The sequence below is a fragment of the Castanea sativa genome, chromosome 6, assembly GCF_040712315.1.
Source record: "Castanea sativa cultivar Marrone di Chiusa Pesio chromosome 6, ASM4071231v1".
NCBI classification, from domain to species: Eukaryota; Viridiplantae; Streptophyta; class Magnoliopsida; order Fagales; family Fagaceae; genus Castanea; species Castanea sativa.
This window is the reverse complement of record NC_134018.1, coordinates 23,402,143-23,429,137: the sequence shown is the minus strand read 5'-3', so window position 1 is coordinate 23,429,137 and position 26,995 is coordinate 23,402,143. Positions and strand designations below refer to the sequence as shown.

Here is a 26,995-nt window from a genome sequence, read left to right as displayed (position 1 = left end):
GCTATTATCCTAGGGTAAACTTGGCACTAGGTTCAACCCACTAGTAGATTGTTTCATCTAAATAATTCCATTGTGTTTTAAGTGCTGACTTTTTGGTTAATTTTTTGTAACATTTAAAATTTTCTTGCAAATTTTAACAATTATAGCAATGGATTATTCTTTCGAGGGAAGAATATCTTTCTTTTATATTTCTTTATGTGTAGTTACATATTTTTTTTGCTTATATGTTGTTTCAATAATTTGTAGGCACCAAATTTTCTAATTTTTCATCTAAATTTTTAGGTTTATTTTTTTGCATTATATGAAACTGTATGGCATATTTCTCTTATATTTCTTTTTTGTGTGTAATGACTGTAATCATATATATTTTTTCTATTGTTTCAATAATTCTAGGTCTAGAATCTTCTAATTTTTTAAAATTATTTTTTTGGTATTTTAGAAGTTTTAACATTTGACTTTTTGCATTGGTTTTAACAATATTTGAACATGTTTGGTAGATTTCAACAACTATATCATGGGTAATTTTTTTGAAGATAACTAATATTTTTCTATTGTGTAGCCATATATATATATATATATATATATATATATTTTTTTTTTTTGTTTCAACAAATCGAAAGTATTGAATCTTCTGATTCACGAATATTTTAAACTTTGACTTTTTTATTAAATTGTAACACAAATTCAAGTCAAATAGGAGCAATTTATGCAATTGTATAGTTTCATAATCAATTTAAGTTCCTATGTATTGCACAGATTAGTGGCTAGTTCGTTATAATTTGGATGGGTGATTTTCTAATTATAAAAATATGAGTGTTATGAGATTTATTTGGAAAAAAATATTTATGCGTTTTAAGCAAAATGGTCTTTTAATAAGAATCAGAATGCAGTAGCCCCCAGGTTCATTACTTATTAAAAAAGACAAGACAACACAAAACATAAACTCCGATAGAGAGAGAGAGAGAGAGATGAAGATACAGTGCAACGTGTGCGAGGCGGCAGAGGCAACAGTGCTATGCTGCGCGGACGAGGCGGCTCTGTGTTGGGCGTGTGACGAGAAAGTTCATGCGGCCAACAAACTCGCCAGCAAGCACCAGAGGGTTCCACTTTCTACTTCTCACATGCCCCCTAACTGTGACATCTGCCAGGTACTCTCTCCGTCTGTCCTTTGTTGCTTAGAGATATATGCAAGTTACTTAATATGTACGAACACTGGTTTTTTTTTTTTTTTTTTTTCATGGGGTTTCTGGCAAATTGAGAATTTGACTCAAATAAAAATCTGGATATATAATAAACTCACCTCAAATGATGGTTTTTAGGCTTTATTAGGAGTGCTCTTTTGTGATTGAAACTCTACAGTGGTCGCAGGGTCTAATTAGCCACAAAAAAAAAAAAAAAAAATGTTTTGAGCATATAATTTAAGGTCACTTTGGTAGTTGTACTTGTGGGATTAAATTACAAAAATTTTAACTCGAAAGAGTTTCGCCAAAAAGGATAGTGGATGCCATTCTTAAGTCAGGGCTATAGTATAGGTCAATTGCCCGGTGATTGCAAAATCCCCTCCCCAAGACTCCAGCACCTCACGCACTCTTCTTGGCATCACCCATTGCACCCTGAATAAACAGAAAATAAAGGACCACAACTCCCTAAGTTGGAGCAAGACAAGATTTTGTAGTGCAGGACACAAAAAGATCACAACTGACAATAAGCTCAAAAAAATAATAAAAAGAATGAAATGGCAAAGCCACCATCCATTCTAATAGGACCCACAAAAAAGAAAACTTCAAATCTCTTTGTGCTTCGTTCTAAATCCACAAAAATCTCTCTTACTACACTTCTAAATAGTCCATATGAGACATAAGGGAGCAGCCCACCAAAACTCCAGCACCTCGTGCACCCTTCTTGGCATGACCCATTGCACCCAAATAAACGGAAAATAAAGGACTAGAATCAGATATGGTAATATTGGGGTTGACCGGATTTGGTATCTTGCCTTGATTTCCACTAATACACCCCCAAAAACTGATGGTGCAAGGACGAAACCATGAACTTTTCAAGAAGAAGCTTAAACCAAGCACTAGTAAGGCCCTCGGTGAATACATGAACAATTTGATCCATAGTGTGAATGTAGCACATGAAGCTTGTTATGCACAACCTTCTCATGAACAAAGTGATAATCAACTTTGAGGGGTGAACGTGCTCGTGGTGTAGGTTTAAGAGGATTTGTGGATTTAGGGTTTAAAGTTGTAGAAGAAAGGGTCAGGGCTTACAATTGTCCAGGGTTTAATGAGTTTTGATGGCAATCTAATAGAGAAAGTATGTGAATCCAAATTTGCGCTTGGCTTTCTTCTTTCGATCTTTCTATTATGGGTGGTTCTCACAGTTTTTATATTGAATCCAAATTTTTTCAATTGGTGGTAGAAGAAGAGGGACAGTAACACACTTGAAGTGGGGGCCCATGCTAGATCTCTGGTGGCTGCAACGTCCCTAAACATATTGTCTAATAAGTCAACATTCTCCTTTTGATAAGAAAAAGGAGAATGTTGACTTATTAGCTGTTAATAACTCAAATTAGCATGTTTTATCTACTAATACAACATACATACAATGGGTAATACAAAACATATCATTAGCTTCCTCTCCCACCACTCATCAGTTGTGGCTATTGTTCCTTTGGTTGCATCCTATCCCAATCCAGTTTTGCTTCCCTTCAACTTATTCCAAAGTACCTACTCTTTCTTCAAACCATCCGATTTATGCTTATACTTCACCCTAGGATATTCCTTTTCAGTTTTCTTTTCAAAAGTTGCTATAATATTTGTCCAACCCTTTTTACTAAAGTGGGTATTAGGTTGATTACCCTTAAATACCTCATCCACACAAGCTTCACAAAAGATAGTTGTTACTCTTGATGGCCATTGAGCTCTAACATTTAAGCTATTTTGGGATGGCTTACCCATCTTAAAAAAACATGAGTTTTTTAATATTAATGTTCAACCAAATACAGTAAGTTCTACAACCAAACCCATGAAAAAATTGCATAGTTGGAGTAATTTTCCTAGGTAAGTTTTACAACCACAAAGAATCAAACAGACTCAATCAAAGAATCAAACAAGAATTCCAAGATTTGAATGTAATCATGCAGTGGAAGAAAAAGAGCTGTTCTTGGACATATTACTCATGGTGCCATGATTTTTTTGTAGAACCGAGCTACTTTAAACACCAATCCTTGCACAAAACCTTCTAACAATGTCATATAATCATCTTATAATTAAACTAATGCATAATAGTATAAAAAAACATATGTAATTAACCTACAACAGTAGCTAAAACGATTACTCATGGTTACATTAAAATTTGACATGAAACCAATTTGTATATAGATGTATCTCTTGGACCCACATAAAAACTTTGCAAATTACCTTATTTTCATATAATCACACCCAATTAGAGGTAAGTCAAATACTCATGGAGGGCTATTTGTGAGACAGAGAGAGCTCTTACCAGTAGCAACAACAACACCAAATCTAAGTTCTAATATTTTGTATAGTGTAAACCAATAATCGAAAAGCCCATATCTATATCATAAATTCAAAGATGGGTAATGGAGAATAGTTACCTGGAAATTGCAATGAAGAACGACGATAAACGGAGCAGAGCAAAAACAAAGGAGAGAATCAATCCTTGTGAAATTGATGAATTTAGAGGCAGAGGACTGAGGATATATATATATGTATGTATGTATGAATGTATGGTGAAGGGATAGGCCGGTATTTGGGTCATTAAGCATGGAGTCAGAGGCTATTTTCGGTTTTCAGCCGAAAAAATTAGCGGTATCACGATTTGCAAATTGCGCGATATCAAAATTGCAAATTGCCTTTCCTGAAACGCGAAAATCTACAGATTCAAAAATGCAATCCCACAAATTTTGCCTAGCCAAACATATTAAGATTTTTACAATTTGCTAAACGCTCGTTTTTGTCTCTCAATATGCCTAAACAAACGGGCTCTTAGTTGAAGTTTTCTTCATATGCAGTTTTTCGAAATTATGTGGTCAGGTTTTCATTTTGTACATCTTAGAGTGCGTTTGATATTGATTATTTTTGCTAACTTATTTTACTATTCAACTTATTTTTGGTACTATTTATGGATCCCATTACACTTCTTGGTACTATTCACGGGTTCTACTGTACTATTTCAGCTAACTCTTACCTTTATCTACAATACTTTCAGCAAAAAGTTTTCAGTTTCAGCTAAATAAGCTGTTTCCAAACGGACACTTAATTCACCTTTTTAGAAGTCAAACAAGAACATATGTTTGATTGCAATCACACTGTTAGAAGATGCTGTTGCAAACATCTTTGATTTTTAGTAAGCTATTTCAGATGAGAGATATATAAGGCGAGCATTTGGTGACTTATCATATTTTAATTTTCATCAGGTCCTCAGCCTGTCAGAAATATCTATTTGCAGCTGCGTTCTGGAAATTGTGATCTTTTTTCCTAGGAAACTGACTTTTTTCTTCCCATTAATGTTAAAACTAGGCCCTTGACAATTTCCTATTTAATGTGCATGTTTCCTCAATTATGCTCTCATCTTTTTTATTTTTTATTTTAAATTTTGATACGTGAGAATGCTATTACTTTTTTTTTAAAAAGAATTTTTTATAAGTAAAATGTAATGCATAAGTGAGAATGCTATTACTTCTTTATATTCTCCTTTTCTTGTGTCTTCGTGAATTTAAAATATACTTATTTAGGATCAATTTCTGCTGATATTTGTCACACATTACAGGAGACAGCTGGCTATTTCTTTTGTCTAGAGGATCGAGCTTTACTCTGCAGAAAATGTGATGTTGCCATACATACAGCAAATATTTATGTGTCTGCTCATCAGAGATTTTTGCTTACTGGTGTGAAAGTTGGTCTTGAACCTACTGATCCTGTTGCTTCCTCTTCCTCAGTGAAGTCGCAGTCTGGGGAAGAAAACCTGGAAACAAAATCTCACTCTGTGTCTAGAAGAGATGCATCATTGCCAATGGCTGTTCAATGCAACAAAGTATTACCTATCCCTGTTGGTGGAGTTGGTGACTTTGCAGCACCAAAGGTGCCATATTCTGGGGGCAATGTTGCTGGAAGTATTCTACAGTGGCCTATAGATGAGTATCTTGGACTTCCTGAATTCAATCAGAGTTATGGCTACATGGATAATGGATCATCTAAGGTATGGTTGTAGCTATTCCATGCACGATAGATTGAAAGCTGTATTTTAGCATTTTAGAGTATTTGTTCTGTGTTACTTTGGGACTGAAAATTTCTTTCTGCTAGGATGACCATCACTATTTCTATGTTTTACATTGCTTGACGTGCAAGTGGGTCTTGCTTCTAATACATAAAACAAGCAATTATCATCACAAGTGTCTTTGGTTTAATTTGGCCGCAAATGTAGATTGCATTATTGTGGTGAATTCGCTGACCATGAAGTTATGCACAATGAGGATAATTTAGTTCTAGTATAGAATAAGGATTAAAAAATTCTAACAGCAAGTTTAAAGCCCAAAAAAAAAAAAATTGTATTTCATAGTTTAGATAAGAAAGATTGCCTAGAATGACCGATTGTTCCAAAAGATTAAGCAATTAGGAAATGATGAATTCAATCATTTAACCTAATTCTAGCAATTCCAAAAAGACCATCACAAGACAAAAGCCTTAATTGGCTATAGTACCAATTTTGAGGGAAAATTACACTTTACTACCCTAAACTATACCTCATATTACATTATGCACTCTAAACTTTTTGAATGCACATTTTGCATTATAAATTATGACCCTTGTTACATTTTCCCCCCCTAATGTTAAGTTTGCGGTTAACTTGGATGGAAATTTAAAGTTTATAGTGAAAAGGGTAATTAGGAGCAAAGTGTAAAATGTAATTTCTCATTTGTATTTAATTTATTAAGAAGAGGACAATTAGGTTTTTTCACTTTGTGCCATATTATTCCATCCAAGTTAACGGTAAACTTGATGTCGGGGTGCAAAGTGTAACAAAGATCATAGTTTAGGGTGCAAAGCGTTTGAAAAATTTAGGGTGCAAAGTGTAATAAAGGGTATAGTTTAAGGAGGTAAAGTGTAATTTCCCCAATGCAGGATCTTTGAAATTCAACAGTAATTTATGGTTCTTGAATAGAGTTTGATGTTTACAGTTTTGGTAGGTTAAGGTAATGAAAAATTGGATCTCGAATGTGATTGGTGGTTGTGTTGTGTTAAAATAGTGAATTGGATGAGAAAAAAGAAAAAAGAAAAAATTATCAGGTAAGCACACCTAAATTTCCCGTCACACTTAGGAAGGGGAATGCACACCTTAAAGCTCAAAATAAGAAGCTAAAATTTTATTAAATTCAATCTCTATCTTTCTTTCATTTTTTTTTTTTTTTTTGATAAGTAAGAATGATATATATACGAAAGGCTACTCTATGCTTGAAAAACACAGAGCAACCCAGAAATTACAAGAAGAAGAAAACAAAGAGAAACAAGAGAGAAAACCAAACAACGAAGAAATTACAATAGGAAAAGGGAGCAAAGAAAAGAAGGGAGGGAATCACTAGACGTGAGTCCCCACGCCCGAGACCAATCAAAAAGAGTTCCACTAAAAGAAGTAAGCAACTGATCACTAGAGCTATCCAAATCCTCAAAAGTCCTCCGATTCCGCTCCTTCCAAATACACCATAGGATGCATAACGGGACTAAATTCCAGATTTGAGGCGAATGCTTCCCCAGACAATTCCACCATCCAAAAAGCAAGTCTGGAATCGATCTAGGCATAACCCAAGCCAAGCCAAAAGTTATAAAAACAAAGCTCCATAACCGATAGGCCACCTCACAGTGAAGAAGTAAGTGATCTACCGTCTCTCCACAATGACGGCACATAATACACCAATCCACAAAATCCAATCTCCTCAATCTCAGATTGTCTCCCGTTAGGATCTTATTCCAAGCTACACACCAAACAAAAAAAGAAACTCGTCTAGGGGCCTTTACTCTCCAAATAGCTTTCCAAGGAAAGGTAGTTGAAGGAGAATTTCTTACTTTGTAATAGTACACTGGATGTCAAAAGCCCCATTAGGCTTCAATTTCCATCTCATCCGGTCTCCAACATCCATAGGAGGGGTTATAGCACCCAATATACGAAGAAACTGCAGCCCTTCATCCATCTCCCAATCATTAAAATTTTGCTAAAACGAACATTCCAAAATCTTCTATCCTCCGCCCTTGCCTATGCAAAGAAGTTTCAACAGAAGCCTCCTTATCAATGGCAATGCCATACAGCCTTGGAAAAGCCAATTGAAAAGGATGATCCCCATACCACTCATCCTGCCAAAACCTCACCCTATTCCCCAACCCAACCACAAACTAACAATTTTTGCTGAAATCCTCCCAACCAATGCGGGTACTTCTCCACAAACCACACCCATGAGCTCCCGTACCTAGCTTAGAGGTCCATCCCCCCCAATCTTCCCCATATTTTGAAGCTACTACCCGCCTCCATAACCGACCCTCTTCCTTTCCAAACCGCCACAGCCATTTCCCCAATAAAGCCTTATTAAAGGTAGTGAGTTTCCTTATCCCTAAGCCACCATTGGCTATAAGCACACAAACTTTGTCCCATCCTACCAAATGAATCTTGCTATCTCCCCATAGGAAATCCCTTTGTAACTTTTCAATTTTATACGATAGAAAGTAAGTCGGAAGACTAGAAAGCGTACTCTTGAGTAACATCAATCGACCCCCCTTAGACAGGTACAACATCTTCCACCCAGATAATTTCTGCTTAATATTTTCCAAAATAGTATTCCAAATTGAAGGGGAATTGTGGGAAGCCCCCAGCAGCATGCCAAGATACAACATAGGTAAAGATCCAACTCTGCAGCCCAAGATATCAGCCAGAGCATGCACATCACCAACCTCCTCTATAGGAACCATTTCGCTCTTATGCACATTGACCTTCAAACCTGTTACCGCCTGAAAACTAAGGAGTAACAACCAAATATGAAGAATTTGCTCCACATCTGCATCACAAAAGAGGATAGTATCATCTGCAAATAATAGATGTGAAACACGTTCCCCACCATCCCTCCTACCCTCAAGATTAAAACCACGAATCAAGCCAGCTCCCTCCATTCTTCTCAACATCCTACTAAACACCTCCATCAAGATCAAAAACAGCATAGGAGATAGCGGATCTCCTTGTCTTAAACCCCTTGAGCTATCAAAGAAATCAGCTGGAGACCCATTAATCAAAACAGAGAACTGAATTGTGGATATACAAGAACGAATCCACTTACACCACTTCACTCCAAAACCCATCCTATTCAGCAAATACAACAAAGCCTCCCAATTCACATGATCGTAGGCTTTCTCCATATCGAGCTTACAAATGACTCCAGGAACCCTACTCTTCCCACGACTATCCACACACTCATTCGCAGTGAGAGCCAAGTCAAGGATTTGTCTCCCACCCACAAAGCTATTCTGATTCTCAGAAATCAACTGATCTAAAACCACTCTCAAGCGATTTGCCAAGACCTTAGCCAAGATTTTATACACACTCCCCACCAAACTAATAGGTCGAAAATCTCTAATATTGGAGGCATCATTCTTTTTAGGAATTAAAGCAATGAAGGTCGCATTAAGGGATTTTTCAAACTTGCAATGATGGAAAAACTCTTCAAAGACCGCTAGGACATCTTTCTCCACTACCTTCCAACAATGATGATAGAACGCCATAGTAAACCCATCCGGACCTGGAGCTTTGTCCCCTTCCAAATCCTTAACAACTTGAAGAATCTCCTCTCTCTCAAACTTCCTTTCAAGCCAAACCCTCTCCATATTCTCAATACGATCAAATTCCAAACCCTCCACAAAAGGCCTCCACTCCTCAGTCTCCTTGTACAAATTTTTATAAAATTGCACAACTTGATAAGTTACCTTGGAGGCCTCCTCAAAAACCACCCTATCCACCTCCAAGGTCCTTAGACCTTCTATGGGAGTTAGCCATTTTGTGAAAAAACTTGGTGTTATTATCCCCTTCCTTGATACATAACATCCTAGATTTTTGTCTCCAGGAAATTTCTTCTAAAGAAAGAAGATGCTCCACTTGGGACCTCAAACCAATCCTATGAACTTTCTCCCCATCGGAGAGACCAAAATCCCCCTCCTTAGCGTCTAATGTTATCAACTCCTCCTGTAATTGCTTCTTTTGACGCGCTACATTACCAAACTCTCGGTGATTCCATTGCACAATGTCCTGTTTCAGAGCCTTTAATTTTTTCGCAAGCACAAAACTAGGTGTACCTACAAAGGAATGTCGATTCCACCAGGTTTGAACTCTATCCAAAAATCCCTCCGACTTCAACCACATATTTTCAAATTTGAATGGGCTTTTCCCCTTTGCCATTCCCCCTGCATCCAAGAGAATTGAACTGTGGTCTGAGACAGTACGGGGTAAAAAGAATACATAAAGACTATTCATTGGCTATTACCACTATTAGAAGGAATAGGCGCTTCTTTAGTTTTAGTTTTATTTTATTTTTGATGACGTAGGAGAACTTTTTTTTGATAAGTGATAAGGAAATATTATTAAAAAAGGAATAGAATAAAAGATACACACAATTCACGATAGTGAACAGAGAACAAACAGAAACAAAGAGAAACAAAAAAACATTAAACTATTCTAAGAGACAAAAGAAAATCCATAAGAGTAGAACAATCTGATAGACCCCAACATCGAAACCAATCAAAGAGAGTTTGTTGGCACTGATCTAACAATTGAGCCAAAGATTTCTCAGTATCCTCCAAAGAATGCTGATTACGTTTAGTCCAAATAATCCACATCAAACAACCTGGAATCAAATTCCAAATTTGAAATGATTTTTCCCAAACCAACAATGCCAACAAAAAACAAAGTCTACAATAGAACCTGACATGGCCCAAACAATCCCCAAATAGCTGAAGCATATACATCCATAGAGAATGAGCTAATGGACAAAAAATCAGCAAGTGATCCACAGATTCCTCATTACTATAGCACATATAACAACGATTTGCCAAAAGACGATCACAAAGCATAAGATTATCCAAAGTAAGAATCTGACAATGAACTGTTGTCCACATAAAGAATGTCACCATTTTAGTAACCTTTACTTTCCAAATGCCCTTCCAAGGGAAAGGAGTAGCATTTCGAATCTTATGATAAAAAGACCGAGTGTCAAAGTTCCCATTTCCATTGAGACTCCAACAAAAACTGTTACAACCACCACCCCTAGGAATCCAAGATTGGATCAAATGAAGAAAGGAGAAAGAAGCCGCTAACTCCCAATTATTGAATTCCTTATAAAATCTTAAGTTCCACACACTATCATTTCCACCCATTGGAGGACTTAAAACATCAAAAATGCGAGCTTCTTCATTGGCTGAACACACAAACAACTAAGGATAAAGAGTTTTAAGAGAATTGTCTCCAATCCACTTATCATGTTAGAAAAGAATACGAGAACTATCACCCACCACAAAAGACAAGTGCTTAGAAAAGCTCTTCCACTTTTCCACCCTTCCTAATGCTTCGCCATAAGCCACTTCCATGGGCCCTTCTATAGACTCTAGTGCTCCACCCCCCTTTCCCCTCCCCATATTTCATGGCAATAACCTCCGAAACCTGACCCATACCTATAACGGCACTCGGTGATGCATCCAGAACCAGCCCCACAAACTTTTTGACACTTGCCCGAGTCTGCTACTGCACTTGGAAAACCCTGCGACACCTTCGCAAGATCGCCTGACCCTTCACCCACCTCCCACGAGGTAGACTTGTCATCTTTGGACTCCAAAATATCGTCCAACTGGTGAACTCTTGAAACAGAGCTCTCAGGTGGGTCTTGACTACCTGGAATAAGCCCATTCAAAGAAATCATGGGTTGTGGGCCTATTTCTTTTTGTGCAACTATGGGCTGGGCTATCTTAGCCCAATTCACTTTATGTTTTTTGGCACCTTCCAAATCAGCAGATATTTTTAAAGAAAAATGGACCTGAGTCCATTTAACTTTAAAAGCACGTGTGGGCCTGCCATAATTTAAAAGAGCATATTCATTTGACTTTTTTTTAAAATCAAATCCCCCAAATCTCTCCTTTTGTTTGAAATTACCAGTTAGTTTTGGAAACTATTTCTCAAAATTTAAATCCCTTCCTGATTTCTTGTTATTCTCATTAATCTTTTGCCAACCTTTAGGCCATAGATCGCCGGTAGAATTAAAGCTCGCCCCACCACCAGCCACCGCCTCTTTACCCGACCTAGAAGCAGATTTTCCCAAAAAACACTCAAGTAAATACAGATGAAGAAGAGCCCAACCAGCCTTCTTAACACCCACCAGAACTCGCAAACAACCCCGTCTTGCTCCATTATAACATTCATAGATTTCCACAAACAAGCCACCCTTATTTGATCTACTGGTAATCTCCAAACTCTTATAGCTCTCCTTAAAACATTTGTAAAAATGTTTTCTCCTAAAATTCCAATGGCTTAATTCGGTTAAGCAAGCAATAATCCAGTCCAAACCCAATCGACCCCTTCAAATTGAACCATGAGACTGACCCCGGCGTTCTGTAATGGAGATAGAATTGAATCTGCCACCATCAAAGACCAAAGAAAAAGTCTTTGAATCTATCCGAAAAAAGTTTGATTTCCCCTTCAACACCTCTGGTTTAGGAAAAGGCTTGGCAGTGGGGGTAGAGAAGAGTGGGAGGCTTTGTAGAGGGGGGTGGTAAAGGGATGGTGACTGAGTGGTGGGGGTTGTTTTTGACAGTTGTGGAGATAGGGCATGGTTGTTGGAATGATTGACCAAAAGGATTCGCCAAAAGAAAGGAGCATAAGGAAATTGAGGCTGCAGGGCTGGGAAAGAGAAGGGGGTGTAAGGTGGGATTGTATATGGATGGGGTAGACGGACAGATGCAGGTAAAGAGTTAAGTGGAGGGAAAGGCGGTGGCTGTGAAAGCGGAAGTGGTGGTAGTGGGAGGGAGATAGGTGTTGGGGGGGGGGGGGGGGAGGACAAATGAATACTTTTTGGCCACCTGCACCTGAGTTGCTATTTATCCTGTGTATAAATTTTTATCCATCTTTATAAAAATAGTTTTATAAAGATGGATTGATCGAAAAGTTGTGAATCATATGATATGAACAGGGTGGATAAAGTAGAGAAGCATGCCTGTTAAGTTAAAGGGAAAATTTTATGAGATTGCTATAAGACTAGTTGTGCTTTATGGTACTATATGTTAGGCTGTTAAGAAGTAACATATTCATAAAATGAGTGTAGCTGAAATGAGAGTTTTAAGATAGATAAGTGGAAATACATGGAAATATAATATTTAAAATGAAGAAATTAGCTAAAAGATAGGGGTGGTCCCCTCATTCCCATGTTCCACACGTAAGAAGAAGTCTAAAGTTAGCAAATCTGTTTTGGCAATCCCATTAATATAATAATATTAGACCTGAGTTCAGCCCCAAATTGTGCTTTCTCCTTCCCCGAATAAAAAATCGCATTGATCACGGTGAAAAATGCTGGAAACAGAGGTTTTCAAATTTTGAAAGTCCATAACTTTCTCCTTTCCTTTGTTTTCTACACCACCATGTTTTTGATGTCCGTCTACCACCACCACAGACTTTGGTTCATGTTGGCTATGTGATGGTCCTTGTCCGGCAAGAAAAGCGGGCCTATCATCTTCCTCAGGTTGAGGCCAAATTGTCTCCACCCACTGGTATCACTATCATCTTTCCCTCTGGTATCACTATGTTGCCCTTTCGTTGACCATGCAGAAGTTTAGAAAGCAATATGAACGTGGTGTTGGACCCCATCTGGAGAATGAGAACTTTACCCTTATTGTTCTCGCAAATTGGGCAGGAGATTGCTTTTTTTTTTTGATAAGTAATAAAAATATATTAAAAGAAGAGGGATGTCACCTGAGTATACAGGAAGTATTCATCAAGGACAAAAACAAATCAAGTGCATAAAGTACAAAAGTCCATGAAACCATGGACTGAAGAAAAAGAACGGAAGCCAGACACTGTAATCCAATCCAAAAGAGTCTTAAGGAAGAAGAGTTTAAGATCTAAAAATGATCTCTCTAAATCCTCAAAATGCTGGTTATTCCCCTCCCTCCAAATGCTCCACATCAAAAAATGGGGCACAACCATCCAAATACCAGAATTCTAATGCCTCCCAAACTTTCCTCGCCAACAAGCCAACAGCTCCACCACTGTTTTCGGCATAACCCAATGAATGCCAAACAGAGTAAACACCATTGACCATAAATCAAAAGCAATAGAGCAATGGATGAAGAGGTGATCAATTGAATCCCCATTTCTTTTACACATACAACACCAATCTAAAATCAAAATTTGCCGTTTCCTAAGATTATCAATAGTCAAAATATTCCCCAAATCTGCAGTCCACACAAAAAAAGCAACTCTAGAGGGGACCTTAGACTTCCAAACAGTCTTCCAAGGGAAGGACTGATCGAAACTTCTTGTTAGCACCTGGTAGTAAGAACGAACAGCAAAACCTTTTCCCATAGCAGGTTTCCAACACATCTTATCGTCCCTAACTCCTTTCAAAGAAGCTCCATAAATTCTAGACATTAAACTGTAGAAGGATTCCAAATCCCTATCTTCGCTGTATCTTCTAAAAGTTAGATCCCAAAAGAGAACATCATTTGGGAACTTCATCAACTCAGCCACTGAGGCCTCCTTATTTCGACTTAAAGAAAAAAGTATTGGATAGAGCACACACAAAGAAGTGTCCCCACACCAAATATCCTGCCAAAATCTAACAGTAAACCCAGCCCCAACCTCAAATTGGATGTGACGAACAAAGGAAGGCCAACCATGGCTAGTAGACTTCTACAAACTAACACCATGAGGACCAATAAAGGGAAGAGAGCACCAACCTCCCCCTTCACAACCATATTTTGCCCCTATCACTCTCCTCCACAAGGCTTGCCGCTCATTCCCAAATTTCCATAACCACTTCCCAAACAAGGCTTTATTAAAACTTCTCAGACTTCTAATAGCTAAACCTCCAAAATGAAGAAGAGTGCAAACCGTGGCCCATTTCACTAGGTGAGTTTTTTTAACATCCCCCATACCACTCCAAAGAAAATTTCGTTGAAGTTACTCAATACGGTTTGCAACCGCCACTAGGATAGGAAAAAGAGAGAGAAAATAAGTTAGAAGATTGGACAAAGTACTCTTAATAAGAGTAACTTTACCTCCTTTTGAGAGATACAATTGTTTCCAACCTGCTAGCCTCCTCTCCACCTTCTCAATAATTGGAATTCAAATAGATCTATCTCTGACATTAGCACCCAATGGAAGACCTAGATACTTCATTGGAAAGGAGCCTTGCTTGCACCCTTGCACATCCACCATATCTACTATATTTGAAACCACACCCACAGAGACCAATTCAGATTTATCCATATTAATTTTCAGCCCAAACACTACTTCAAACCAAAACAGCACTAACCGGAGAAACAGAATTTGACCAAGATCAGCATCACATAAGACCAGGGTATCATTAGCGAAGAGAAGATGGGTCACCTACAAAGAGTTACCTGTAGGACCCACCCTAAAACCCGAAGTGAGCCCATCCCTCACTGCCTTATCCAACATTTTACTAAAAGCATTCATAACAATGACAAACAATAAAGGGGACAATGGATCACCTTGTTTTATACCTCTAGAGCTTTCAAAGAAACCACACGGAGTTCCATTAATGAGAATGGAGAATTTAACAATAGAGATGCAAAAGAAAACCCATCTTCTCCATTTTTCGTGAAAACCACAACGATCCAACATATAAATTAGAAAGTCCCAATTCACATGATCATAAGCCTTCTCTACATCCAACTTACACAACACCCTAGGAACTGTTGATTTCAACCTACTATCCAAGCATTCATTGGCAATAAGAATAGAATCTAAAATTTGTCTTCCTTTGACAAAAGCATTTTGAGATTCGTGCACAATATCCTCCATGTGAAACAAAAGTCTCTTAGCACTTTCTTTCCCCATAAAAACAGAATGCAATGAATTCCAACTTCTCTCAAAGATCCAAAGTAAGAAAAAAGAGCAGCCTTCCTCAACTGAAAGCTCAAATGGATTCAATGAATAAAAACGTTGAACCACCCATTGTGAATAATAAAAAAAACCAAGTAGAGAAACAAACAGCAACCAAAAAACTATGAAGCAAGCATGAAATCTATGGTTAATTCAACATAGCCAGGCCTCATTTGTGACTAATCTGAGGTAGCCAGGCCTCATATTTGAGTGTGTACTTCTGAGTGAGCTCTTTCTTTGTTCCTTTAATGCTCTCTATTTTTCTAGAATCTAGAATTTGCTCTTTTTATCCTTAATAGTTATTTAACTGTCTTTTAGCTCCATTTCTAAACTTCTCAAGACACTCACCACTGGGAAACTCAACCATTTTCACATCTTCAAATTACCAAATTGGAGAATCACCAAAGCCTTTCAGTGATTTGACAAGCCTTAACGAGAAACGAATGCTCTCAACAGATAAGCACTAATTTCTTTTCGAATTATCCTTAGGTGGTGCCTAAACCTTCCAAATGCTTTGTCAAGGAAAGGGTTATTGTCCCCGATTTCAAGGTTGTAAGGCTTTCAAATGCTTTGCCAAGAAAAAGGTTTATGTCCCCCGATTTCAAGGTTTAATTATAAGTTTTGATGCGGAAACCTTACTTGTTGAAGGAAGCCAAAGCATTCTATTTTCTTCCCTTGCATTTAGGCGATCATCATATAAATCCTGTAAAACTTAATAGTAGACTCTAATTTGCAATCATGTGAAGAACGGACTAAAAATAGGTTTCCAATGAATACAACCATTGCATTTCTACCCCTTGCGATGTTGTAACACTCATGTAAACGTTCTTAAGCAATCTGTTCCTACACCACTGAGCATTTCTTAATATAAACTGAACAAAATGAAGAATTTTACCCAATCCATTCTGTATATTCTTCCACAAGCTAACTTACATACAGTGATCTAGAAATTCCTACACACCTCCCACCCCAAGACACTCCATAGTTGAGATAATATTTCTCCTAAGACTGCATTTTTAGCACATACCTCCGTAACCAGCAGAGCTTGATTAAAATTCAATATCTATATTCCTTATCCCTCAACTACTTAAGGAAATGAGATTATATATCAGATTTAGCCCTACAAGAAAAATTATGTTGGAAGTTTTCCATTCTTTTTGCCACACCAACTAGCAATGGAAACAGAGATAGATAATATTCAAGAAGGCTAGAAAGCGTACTATTTAAAAAGAGTTAGTCTACCTCCCTATGACAAATAGATTGTCTTCCGTTTCCTTTTCATCCTCTCTCTATAGAGTAAGAAATCTCAATTAACATGGTGATCCACCTTCTCCAAGTCTAATTTACATATTGGACCTGGTATACCCCTGCTTTCAGTCTACAATCCAAGTACTAATGACAATCAACACCGACTCCAAAATCTGCCTATAACCAACAAAGGTGTTTTTTGAGTGTTGAAATTCAAGTCCCTCCAAACAAGCTTCAACCTATTTGCCAAGCCTTCACCACAGTTTTATTAATATCTCCCATGGAGATTAATAGGGTATGAAATCTCTTATAACCACGACCCCTGGCTTTTTTGTAATGAGAAATAAATTTGGCATTAAAGCTCTTTTCAAACATACCTGTCTCATAAAACTTTTGAAATACCTTCACCATATCTTTACCACTACCACCCCTAACATTTCGTGCAAAATTACAATTGTGAACCCATGTGGGTCCTGGTGCTTTGTCGCCTTCCATACTGTTCAAAGCTGCAATATTTCTCCAAACAGCCACTCAAAATATGCTGCCTCTATCTCACTAATGGTTGCAAAAGCCAAATCATCTGCCTGAGGTCTCCATGTCTCTGGTTTGCCAATACAGGTTGCTATAGAACTACAAAATTTTTCTGGATTCCTGGTGCCTTCACTAGTGTTATAGCATACTTTTTTGTATTTTTTTCTCCTTTGTTTTCTTTCTTCTATGTTATTTGTTTTGCTCTATGTATACGGCCTGTGTTCTTGAGTAGCACTTTTTATTTATTTATTTAAATTATCAATGAATTCTGTACTTTTCAAACAACTATAAAACTACACAATCTTTACCTGAATTAGTTTTAGATCAGAAAGCATCACATTATCAATTCTTAATGTCATTGATGGAGTTATATCTTCTACGAGAGTTGGGTAGGCGATGGGAGAATCATGTATTCTTGTCCCCTTCTTTCAACCAAAGAACCCTCAATTTTTGTTTTCAACTTTCTTCTTCTAGCATTACAACCGCCTCCAACTCCAATTTTGCCCCCCTTCTCTCTCTCTCTCTCTCTCCAGCACATCCAACTGCAGAAATTGGTAACGACTTTTTCGTTTTTCCCCCCACATTCCTGACTATTTCTTTGTTCCAATGTTCAAATCAAACTTTAGAGCTTTGTGTTTCTTTGCAAGAACAAAACTTAGGGGTGCCTTGGAAATTGTACGATGTCCACGACTATTTGACCTATTTCATCTAATTTGAGTATATTTAAATATTAATAAGTAGAATATGTTTATTTTGTCATTTTACTATATGCTGTTAAAGATGGTGCTCAAAGATGAGGGCGATTGGGCTAGAGAAGAAGAGGCAATGGGGGGAGAGAGAGATAGAGAGGGAGGGAGGGAGATCATGTTGTATTTTTATTTAAAAAAAGAGTAATTTTATTCATATTAAAAACTATATAAAAAGGCCAACTAATGTTGTTTGAAAGTTGTTTAATGACTGATTTTTAACCATGATTTAAAAAACTCGATCAAACAAAGAATTGAAAAAAGGACTTGTTCTTGGTTTTTTGGTTTGATTGGTGGTCGAACCGGTGACATCATAAATACTTAAGGGCAAAAAAAAAAAAAACAGAAAAACTTCACTTGAACATTTAGACTCCCTCACATCTATTACTCCACCACCTACTGCTTATTTATTTTTAAGTTTTGATAAAATTAAAACACCACTCAGTAAACCCACTATTTTAGTTTTTTCTTTTTCCTTTTATAATCTCACAATTTAAGTTTTGTCCCACCTATCCTCATTTACTTTCATTTACTCTATCCCACCTACCCACTTTGATGTGGTAGCAAAATCAAAATTATTTTAGAATTTATATTTTCAGATTTTTGTATTTATCTTATAGGAAATTGGATAATTGTAGATTTTTATTTGGAGAGGGATTAGATTTGAGATTTGATAGGAATTAGTATTTGAGTTTAGTTAGGATTAGTTTTCATTATGTTATCTTTATCTCTTTATTTTCTAGTTCTAGCTCTATATAAGAGACTAGTTTATTTGTGTTTTGGGAATAGACGTGATTAATGAAATTCAGATTGGATATTTTGCCAATTGCTAGGTGCTGATTCCTAAGGGTTTAGCTTGGTGCTGATTCCAAGTGACCTAAGTGCTGATTCTTAGGTTCATCCTTTACTTTTCTTGTTCTTTTATTTTTTCTATTAATTGTCCTGCATCAATTTTGGCATCAGAGCAAATAGATCCACGTTAAAAAAAAAAAAAAAAACTAAAACTTCCTTCTGTGTTTCTCATCCCACCAGACCACAGTACCAACACAATAGCCAACCACCATACAGAAAACCCAGCCTTGAAAACAAAAAAGTTCCCCAAAAAAAAAACTTGCAATCCACATGGCCAGATCAGACCCACTAGAATTCAGCGCAGCCATCTAACTGGTTGTATCTAGTACCTGAAGTTTTGGTCAGATCTCACTGGTGTTTCAAAGTTCCACTCAACTAGTTCTAATACAAGATCCTAACCGTCATATTGAAAGCCCAAACACAACCAGTGACTTCCCTTTAACATTCTGCAATGCTCAGGTACAACTCAAGTGTGCAAGCTCAGGTTCTTATCACAATTTTTTTGGTTAGAGATTTATTATTTTAGTGCACAATGGTTGCAGTTCAACCACCTATTTTTTTTTTATGGTTATCAAGATGATAAACCATGGAATTTCAAAATTTGGATATTTGAGCTGGAACAATTCTTTGCACAAGTGCATTTATCAAATGACAAACAAAAAAATGTGGTATGCCAAAACAAGGGTTGCTGGCAGAGCTTTGAGTACTGGAATCATTATGAGAACCTACACTTTTGAAGACACACGTCTCTAATTACTTGGGAAAGAATGAAAGAAGACCTTTGCATTGTATATTTCCCACAGTATTCACAAGAATAAAGAGTCAGTTGCACAATTTGATCATTATGGTAATTTACAAGATTGGAGGACAAGTATGAGTTAGTGCAACAATGCTCTGCTCACTCATGCAGTACCTGCCATATGCCAAGACTTAGGAAATCTAATGAAAATGGTTGAAGCTTTGGCTACTCAAATGAAGGGAGATCAAGTACCATCAGACCTTGATATTGACAAAGAAGTGCAATAGTCAACCAAAGTTTCAAAGTTCATGCAACCAGAAGAGTCTACTATAGAGCCTAAACAACAAGAAGCCTCTATACTTGAAGAATCATCCATGGTGCATGCAGACCTACATATTGATGAAGTCAAAAAGGTTGATACTCGAATTCCACACATTGAGCTTGTGATTCCAAAAGAGTTTCATGAGGTGGAATACAAGGTTTATCTATTTTCAATGCTCCCAAAGACAATTCCTCAACTGCAACATGTATTACATGCCAAAGTTTTCACCCTTCAACGCTTTAAAACTCAAGGTCGAGTTTTTTCCAACCACAGTAGTATGATGCAGGAGCAAAATCAAAATTATTTTAGAATTTATGTTTTGGGATTTTTGTATTTATCTTATAGGAAATTGGATAATTGTAGACTTTTATTTGGATGGGGATTAGATTTGAGATTAGATAGGGATTAGTATTTGAGTTTAGTTAGGATTAGTTTTCATTATGTTGTTATCTTTATCTCTTTATTTTCCAGTTCTAGCTCTACATAAGAGACTAGTTTATTTGTATTTTGGGAATAGACGTGATTAATGAAATTCAGATTGGATATTTTTCCAATTGTTAGGTGCTGATTCCTAAGGGTCCTTAGGTGTTGATTCCTAAGGGTTTAGCTTGGTGCTGATTCCAAGCGACCTAAGTGCTAATTCTTAGGTTTATCTTTTACTTTTCTTGTTCTTTTATTTTTTCTATTAATTTTCCTGCATCACACTTTCATTTACTCGCATCAATCATATATCCTCTCATTCTTCTCTTCCTTTCATTTACTCACATCCAAAGTACTCTTTCTTTAACTTGGACTGTCCTTCCTCTCTCTCTCTCTCTCTCATGGCAGTGCAGACGGCAGAGTTCTTCCTCATCTACTTCTCCTTTGTTTCATCCAACCAAAATTAGTTTTCGTTCATTTTAATTTCACCCTCAGATCTGACTTTTCCATTTTCTCTGGATCTCATTTCCCCCATATATCTAATATTTTTGAGACTAAGGGAGGGAGAGAAGCCAGATTACGGTTGGTTTTGGGTCAGAGTGAGTTTTTATATGAAGAAAAACTGTGCCGTTTCAACCAAAACTGCTGTGTTTTGGTGTTTTAAGCAAACCGCTCAATAACCGGTCAAACTGCCCTGGTCAGCAATTTCTCCAGTTAAACTTGCTTTTGTAGTATTTCCAGTTTTCTATATGAACTGGACTGGGTTAGTGTCCAGTTCCCGGTCGAACTGGTCCCTATTTAATTATATCATATTAAATTGATTGCTGGAGCACTTAGAGAATTTCATGAGTTTATATACAAACATACAAACAACTTATCTTTCGACTTTTTTGCAAATAATAATTTATTTCGGTCTGATTTTTAAAACCATGTTTTTAACTGTCCTAAATGGAAGAACCAAATTGACAACAAATGCAAACTTTTAAGGACGAAAATGATAATTCGCCAAAACTTAAAGTGCATTATTTGGATTTGAGGCTAATAATATGTATTTGTTAGATAAATATGCATCTTGTACGTAAGCATATTTCCCTTCTCTCATATTATTATCTGTATGTGATGTTTTTCCTTGATCCTTTAAATAGCAGAATAGGCATGTCTTCTAACGTTTGAGGCATGTTTGACTCTCAATTGCTGTGTGTTAGTCATGTATAATGTATTATGTTAGAATATTCAGATAGATCCTAGCTTTTCAATAATCATGTCAAAGTGTGACGGAGGAATGTTGTGCGTGTCCCTCTTCACTTCTCTTTAGAAGTATTTATGCTAATTTTGATTTTAGTAGCTCCGGTGACGTAGGACAAGGGGGAGCATCAAAACCTGATTTAGAACACCAGGGCAGATCTATTATAGCTTGGGTTTTGAAGAATTACGGTTAGGTTTTGGTGGGGAATAGGCTAGAAAATAATAGGGAATGTAGGTTTTTCAAATGGGGACAAGGATTAATAGGGTTTAAGAATGAAAACAAAGGTGAAAATCAAGATTTGGGTTGCTGTGAACAGTAACCGTAAATAGTAAAATTAAAGAAAATAAATAAATTCTAGGAATCACACCGAGACTTCTTAAGCATCACACTTAGGGTTCCTTGGTATTTCATTTCAGAGAAGATTGCATCACACAAACCATAAAAGAAAGCATAGCTCTTTTAATTTCTGAAGACAATTAATTAATAATCAACTCGATAGAAAGTACTACAACTCTTTAAATAGAAGGCTAATACCTAATCCTAGTTGAACTAGGATTTCCTAAAACTCTAATAAGACTTGGACTTCTTGGGCTTTATTACTAAACCCAAACTATATAACCAAGCTTAAAATAAAACTAAAGTAAGACCCAATAGACTATAAGCATAGCCCATTAGAATATTAGGAAATTACAAAATTGTCTTTGATACATAAAATCAATAAAATATAGGAAATTGGTCTTCTCACTGCCTCCTGCATCATTCTCCTTTGATTGGAGAAAACTCGACCTCGAGTTTTGACGTCTTGAAGTAAAAAGAATCTTGGTTTCTTGAAGTGCATCCTTGACATTGAATAAACACTTTGAATTCGAATTTCCTTTTGTTTCTTCATTTGTGGCAGCAATGATGATAATGATACACCCACCAATTCAACTGACCTATTAAACTTTTCAGGAATGACAAAATCAATATCTTGAAAAGTTGCTGTAGGCATTAGAACTTTGCTTTGATACGCAACATCAACCTTGAAATAAGTCACTTTGTCCTTCATGTCCTTCACTTTGGCCTCATATTTATTACACTGTACTTGATCAATTTCAACGTCATCGATAATTGCCATCTCTTTAAAGCCTTGTTGCATTACTTCAAGCTTCCTTTGATCACTTGCATCTATCTTCAACTCAGCGTCTCCTATGTTACTCACTAGACAACTAGTACCTTTGACATAGTCAGTAGAGTACTCATGCATAGGACATAAGGGCTTTGATAAATCTTTCAAAGAGAAATTAGTGCAATCTTTGGACAAATTTGCTGGAATTTGAGGCACTTCTATAGGCTGATCAGCTGCTGTTTTGGGAGCTTCTGTTGCTACACCAGAATTTTTAGCTTCTAGATAATTTCCTTCAATAACTTTTGGCTTTGATACTTTAAATTTATCCATCTTAGAGGTTTCAAAACAACCTTCTCACCAACCGTTAGAGCATAGGTGTTTTCTTTCCCATTATGTTGGACATTTTAATCAAAGAGCCAAGGTCGGCCAAGAAGGATATGTGTAACTTGCATAGGAATTATATCACACATGATAGAATCACTATAAATACCACAAGAAAAAGAAATAAGGCATCTATGAGTTACTAGAATAGAAGTGTTGTCTCAAGCCACTTTGTATAGTTGAGGGTGAGGTTCAACCGAAAGCTTAAGGCGTTCAACCGTGGAAGATGACACAACATTCATGCAACTTCCCCCATCAATAATAAGCTTCTTTTCTTGATTTCCACAACGAACCAACATTTGAAATATTGAAGTTCGTCTCTAATCCTCTTTCTCTAATTTAGGGGCTGCAAAAATACGTCTTACTACAGATAAAAGAGAAGGGTTCAACCAGAAGCTTAAGGCGTTCAACTGTGGAAGATGACACAACATTCATGCAACTTCCCCCATCAATAATAAGTTTCTTTGCTTGATGTTCCCAACAAACCAACATCTGAAATATTGAAGTTCACCTCTAGTCCTCTTTCTCTGCCTTAGGGGCTGCTAAAATATGTCTCACTACAAACAAAAGAGAAGGGTTTAACCGGAAGCTTAAGACGTTCAACCGTGGAAGATGACACAACATTCATGCAACTTCCCCCATTGATAATAAAGCTTCTTTGCTTGGTTTCTGCAACAAACCAACATCTGAAATATTGAAGTTCGCCTCTAATCCTCTTTCTCTACTTTAGGGGCTGCTAAAATTCGTCTCACTATAGATAAAAGAGAAGTATCCACTTCATCCTCCTCCAAGTCATCTATAGCAAAATCTCCATAATCAAATGCATCCACTTTATGACCTTCATCTTGCTCACAAGCACTGAAAAATCTCCCTAATCGTGTAGACATGAAAAATCCCTGCTCTGATACCAAACTAACGTAGGACATGGGGGAACAACAAAACCTGATTTAGAACATCAGGGCTGATCTATTATGCTTGGGTTTTGAAGAATTACAGTTAGGTTTTGGTGGGAAATAGGCTAGAAAATAATAGAGATTATAGGGTCTTCAAAGGGGACAAGGATTAATAGGGTTTAGGAATGAAAACAAAGGTGAAAATTAAGATTTGGGTTGCTGTGAACAATGACTGTGAATAGTAAAATTAAAGAAAATAGATAAATTCTAGGAATCACACCTAGACTTCCTAAGCATCACACCTTAAGGTTCCTTGGCATCACATTTCGGAGAAAGTTGCATCACACAAACCATAAAAGAAAGCATTGCTCTTAAATTCTGAAAACATTCATTAATAATCAACTCAATAGAAAGTACTACAGCTCTTTAAATAGAAGACTAATACCTAGTCCTAGTTGAACTAAGATATCTTAAAACTCTAATAAGACTTGGACTTAGATTCCTTGGGCTTTATTACTAAACCCAAACTAAATAACCAAGCTTAAAATAAAACTAAAGTAAGACCCAATAGACTATAAGCACAGCCCATTCTAAAATATTAGGAAATTACCAAATTGCCCTCAATACATGAAATCAAATAAAATATAGGAAATTTGTCTTCTCATTACCTCTTGCATCATCCGGGTTGTATACAGGTGTATGCGAGTTGTCCATATGGTTTTAAGGTTTGTCATAGATTTGGTTTTGTTTGACCTAGTTCTTTCATCTGGGCATACAATAAGGGCATCTTTGGTCTGTTATAATAGATGTTGTAATGGAATGATTATATATGTGTAATAATTGATCACTTATTTGTTTGCATATTTCTTATAAGGAATGGTACTTCCTTAGCAAAACCTATTTCTTAAATTGAGGAATAGCTACTCCTTTCTAAATAGCTTTAGTAGCTTTTTTTTTTTTTTTTTTTTTTTTTTTTTCTTCTTTTTTGGATATGTAACGAGAATTTTAGTGATCAAAAAAGAAACAACCACGTACACCGAGGTGTACTTGCGGAGTACAATCAACCCCCTTAATTACCATGCTCAAAAGCATATCTAAGAAAGAAGAACAAGGAAGAGGTTTAAAAAAGCAACATTCCAATCTAGTAATGTATGGAAAAAAAAGATTTAATCTCAAGAATAGACCGGTCTCCTCCAAAGCATCTCATTCCATTTCCCATCAAAGACACCACATTAAGCAATATGGCACAGCCCTCCATTAAGCTATATTTCGTTGCCAACCAAAGGGACCTTGCCAAGCTTCTAGCAAATCACAAAGCCTTTGAAGCATATAACAGTTTTTAAAATAAATATATTTCCAAAAAACACAAACTTATGAATATGAATAGTTATTTCATTACAACACCTAGTAATAAAGATTATTATTCCTAAGGTAATTTCCATTTCGTCTAAATGTGCCCTAAGTACAATCCATATGTTTCCCCCTTTTTTCCCCAATTGATGATTAATTGCAACAGGCTGATAGTAGCAAGCTTGGAGAGACAGATTCGCCGATTTTAAGAGCTGCTGAGGAAGAACTGGATGATGATGAGTGCTTGGGCAAGGTACCAGAGGCCTCATGGACAGTACCACAGATCACTTCTCCACCTACTGCCTCAGGCCTATATTGGCCAAAAAATTATCAGAACTCATTGGATGGTGCAGTTTTTGTTCCTGACGTATGTCACTTGCATGTGCAAAACCCCCAGCATTGTCAACACAATGGTACTATTTCAAAACGATGGAGGCAAATTTAATCCCTAGTCACAAAGTTCCATAATTTGGATGTCTCAGGGTTTTGACAGCACCTAGTTTGGGCAGTGTTCTGATAGCCTTTTTAAGTATCTTCCGTCTCCTTCAGTTATCTTCCCCCGCCATTAGAGTATAATAAGTGGTTTAAACCATATGTTTGTGATTTGAACTGTCACTTTTCACTGTAAGTAGATCTCTCTAAGGAGGTATATTTCATATCTGAGGAGGATTGCAGTGTTATCGCAAACATCCAAATATATATCAAAGACAAACGTGTTTGGTGTAAGAGTATGGATGAAAGTAATTGTATACTAAGGTAAATTAGGTCAGCCAACAAATAGAACCGACTCCCCCCCCCCCCCCCCCCTCCCCCCTCTCTTCTTTTGTCTGGGTCTAATGTTTCCTTACACCTTCAAACCATGCTCTGCTTTTCTAGATGTTTAGTTTGCTATTGCTAATAATGCAGTAGGCAGTGCACCACATCATATACATTGTGAGCAACAATTGACCTGGAATTAATTTTTACATCTCTTGGTATAAAAGATGACTATCTTCTGAACTAGCTTGGCATAGGGCTTACAAGAAGCATAGCTAAGTTGCTAGATGATTTAGATCCTCATCCCAACATGATGGTAAGTTATCATTTGTTTGTGTTGGTCACATTATACATCTAAAAAAGGCAAATACTCGTTGAGTCCTCACTCTTCATTGAGGATGGAATTGACATTTGACACTTGACACGAGCGAAATTTGGCTTAGATCTTCTGCTGCCAACAATATGTCTGGATTTTGGAAAACACCTGTCCAGCCAAGTTTTTGTGTTACTTTGATTGTTACTTCAAGTAATATTTTGGGGTTAATTTAAAGTCGCTGCTTTCCATTCCCTTTGGATTTTCTTTTTCTTTATTTTTTTGCTGTATACATAATTATATTATGCGTAGTTATTCTTACTTTTTTATTTTATTTTATTTTGTTAATAAAGGAACTGTAGGAATTAAAAAAGTTAATTCCTGTGATAGGCAAGGCCCATGGGGCTCTCGTATGTGCTCCGTAGTTGGCAATTTATTAATGAGAACGTCCGTGGTCACAATTTTTTGTCAACTCCAAAATGGTTGATAATGATTTGTGAAGAAAAGTGATTGGTTTATACGAAACATTGTTGTGAAACCAAGATTGGACCAGACGGCTTAACTCGGTTAACTGTGAACCGTTCACCAAGGAGGATATTTGAACCCAAAAATCGGCCTATGAAAAAAAGTCAATAAATCATGCGAATTGTAGTCTTACTACCTGTGTTTGAAAACCATGGATAGTTCTCACAGTTCATATCAGATTAAAATTTTTTTTTCTATTAAATAAAAAAAATCAGTACTCGGCTTATAGTTATAGCCATAGTTAAATCGAACCTTTCAAAAAGAAAAGGAAGTGGTTCTTTGTTTTATAATCCGATTGGAGTCAAATTGATGGTTGAACCAATGGCCTCATAAATAATTATTAATATTAAATAATAAAAAACAAAATAAATTATGTAATATGTTTAGAAATAATAATATTTAG

General features: G+C 36.7%; 1 protein-coding gene across 2 annotated transcripts; it reads left to right on the top strand.

The window, feature by feature from the left end:
* Positions 1-896: 896 nt before the first annotated feature.
* Positions 897-25,724, top strand: LOC142640420 (B-box zinc finger protein 22). Of its 2 annotated transcripts, XM_075814502.1 has the most exons (4): positions 897-1,148; positions 4,795-4,849; positions 4,964-5,223; positions 25,165-25,724. In XM_075814502.1, exons 1-4 carry the CDS (start codon positions 969-971, stop codon positions 25,441-25,443), a joined length of 774 nt encoding a protein of 257 aa, XP_075670617.1. In that variant the 5' UTR covers positions 897-968; the 3' UTR covers positions 25,444-25,724. The 2 variants fall into 2 exon arrangements, with proteins under 2 accessions (XP_075670617.1, XP_075670616.1); XM_075814501.1 differs by having other exon boundaries at positions 898-1,148; positions 4,795-5,223.
* The last annotated feature ends 1,271 nt before the right edge of the window (positions 25,725-26,995 follow it).

What these genes read in the sequence shown, in the direction of transcription:
- LOC142640420 (XM_075814501.1), top strand. Translation starts at nt 969, where the DNA reads ATGAAGATACAGTGCAACGTGTGCGAGGCGGCAGAGGCAACAGTGCTA. An exon ending in CTAACTGTGACATCTGCCAG is followed by an intron (nt 1,149 to 4,794) that starts GTACTCTCTCCG and finishes CACACATTACAG; the next exon opens with GAGACAGCTGGCTATTTCTT. An exon ending in TGGATAATGGATCATCTAAG is followed by an intron (nt 5,224 to 25,164) that starts GTATGGTTGTAG and finishes TAATTGCAACAG; the next exon opens with GCTGATAGTAGCAAGCTTGG.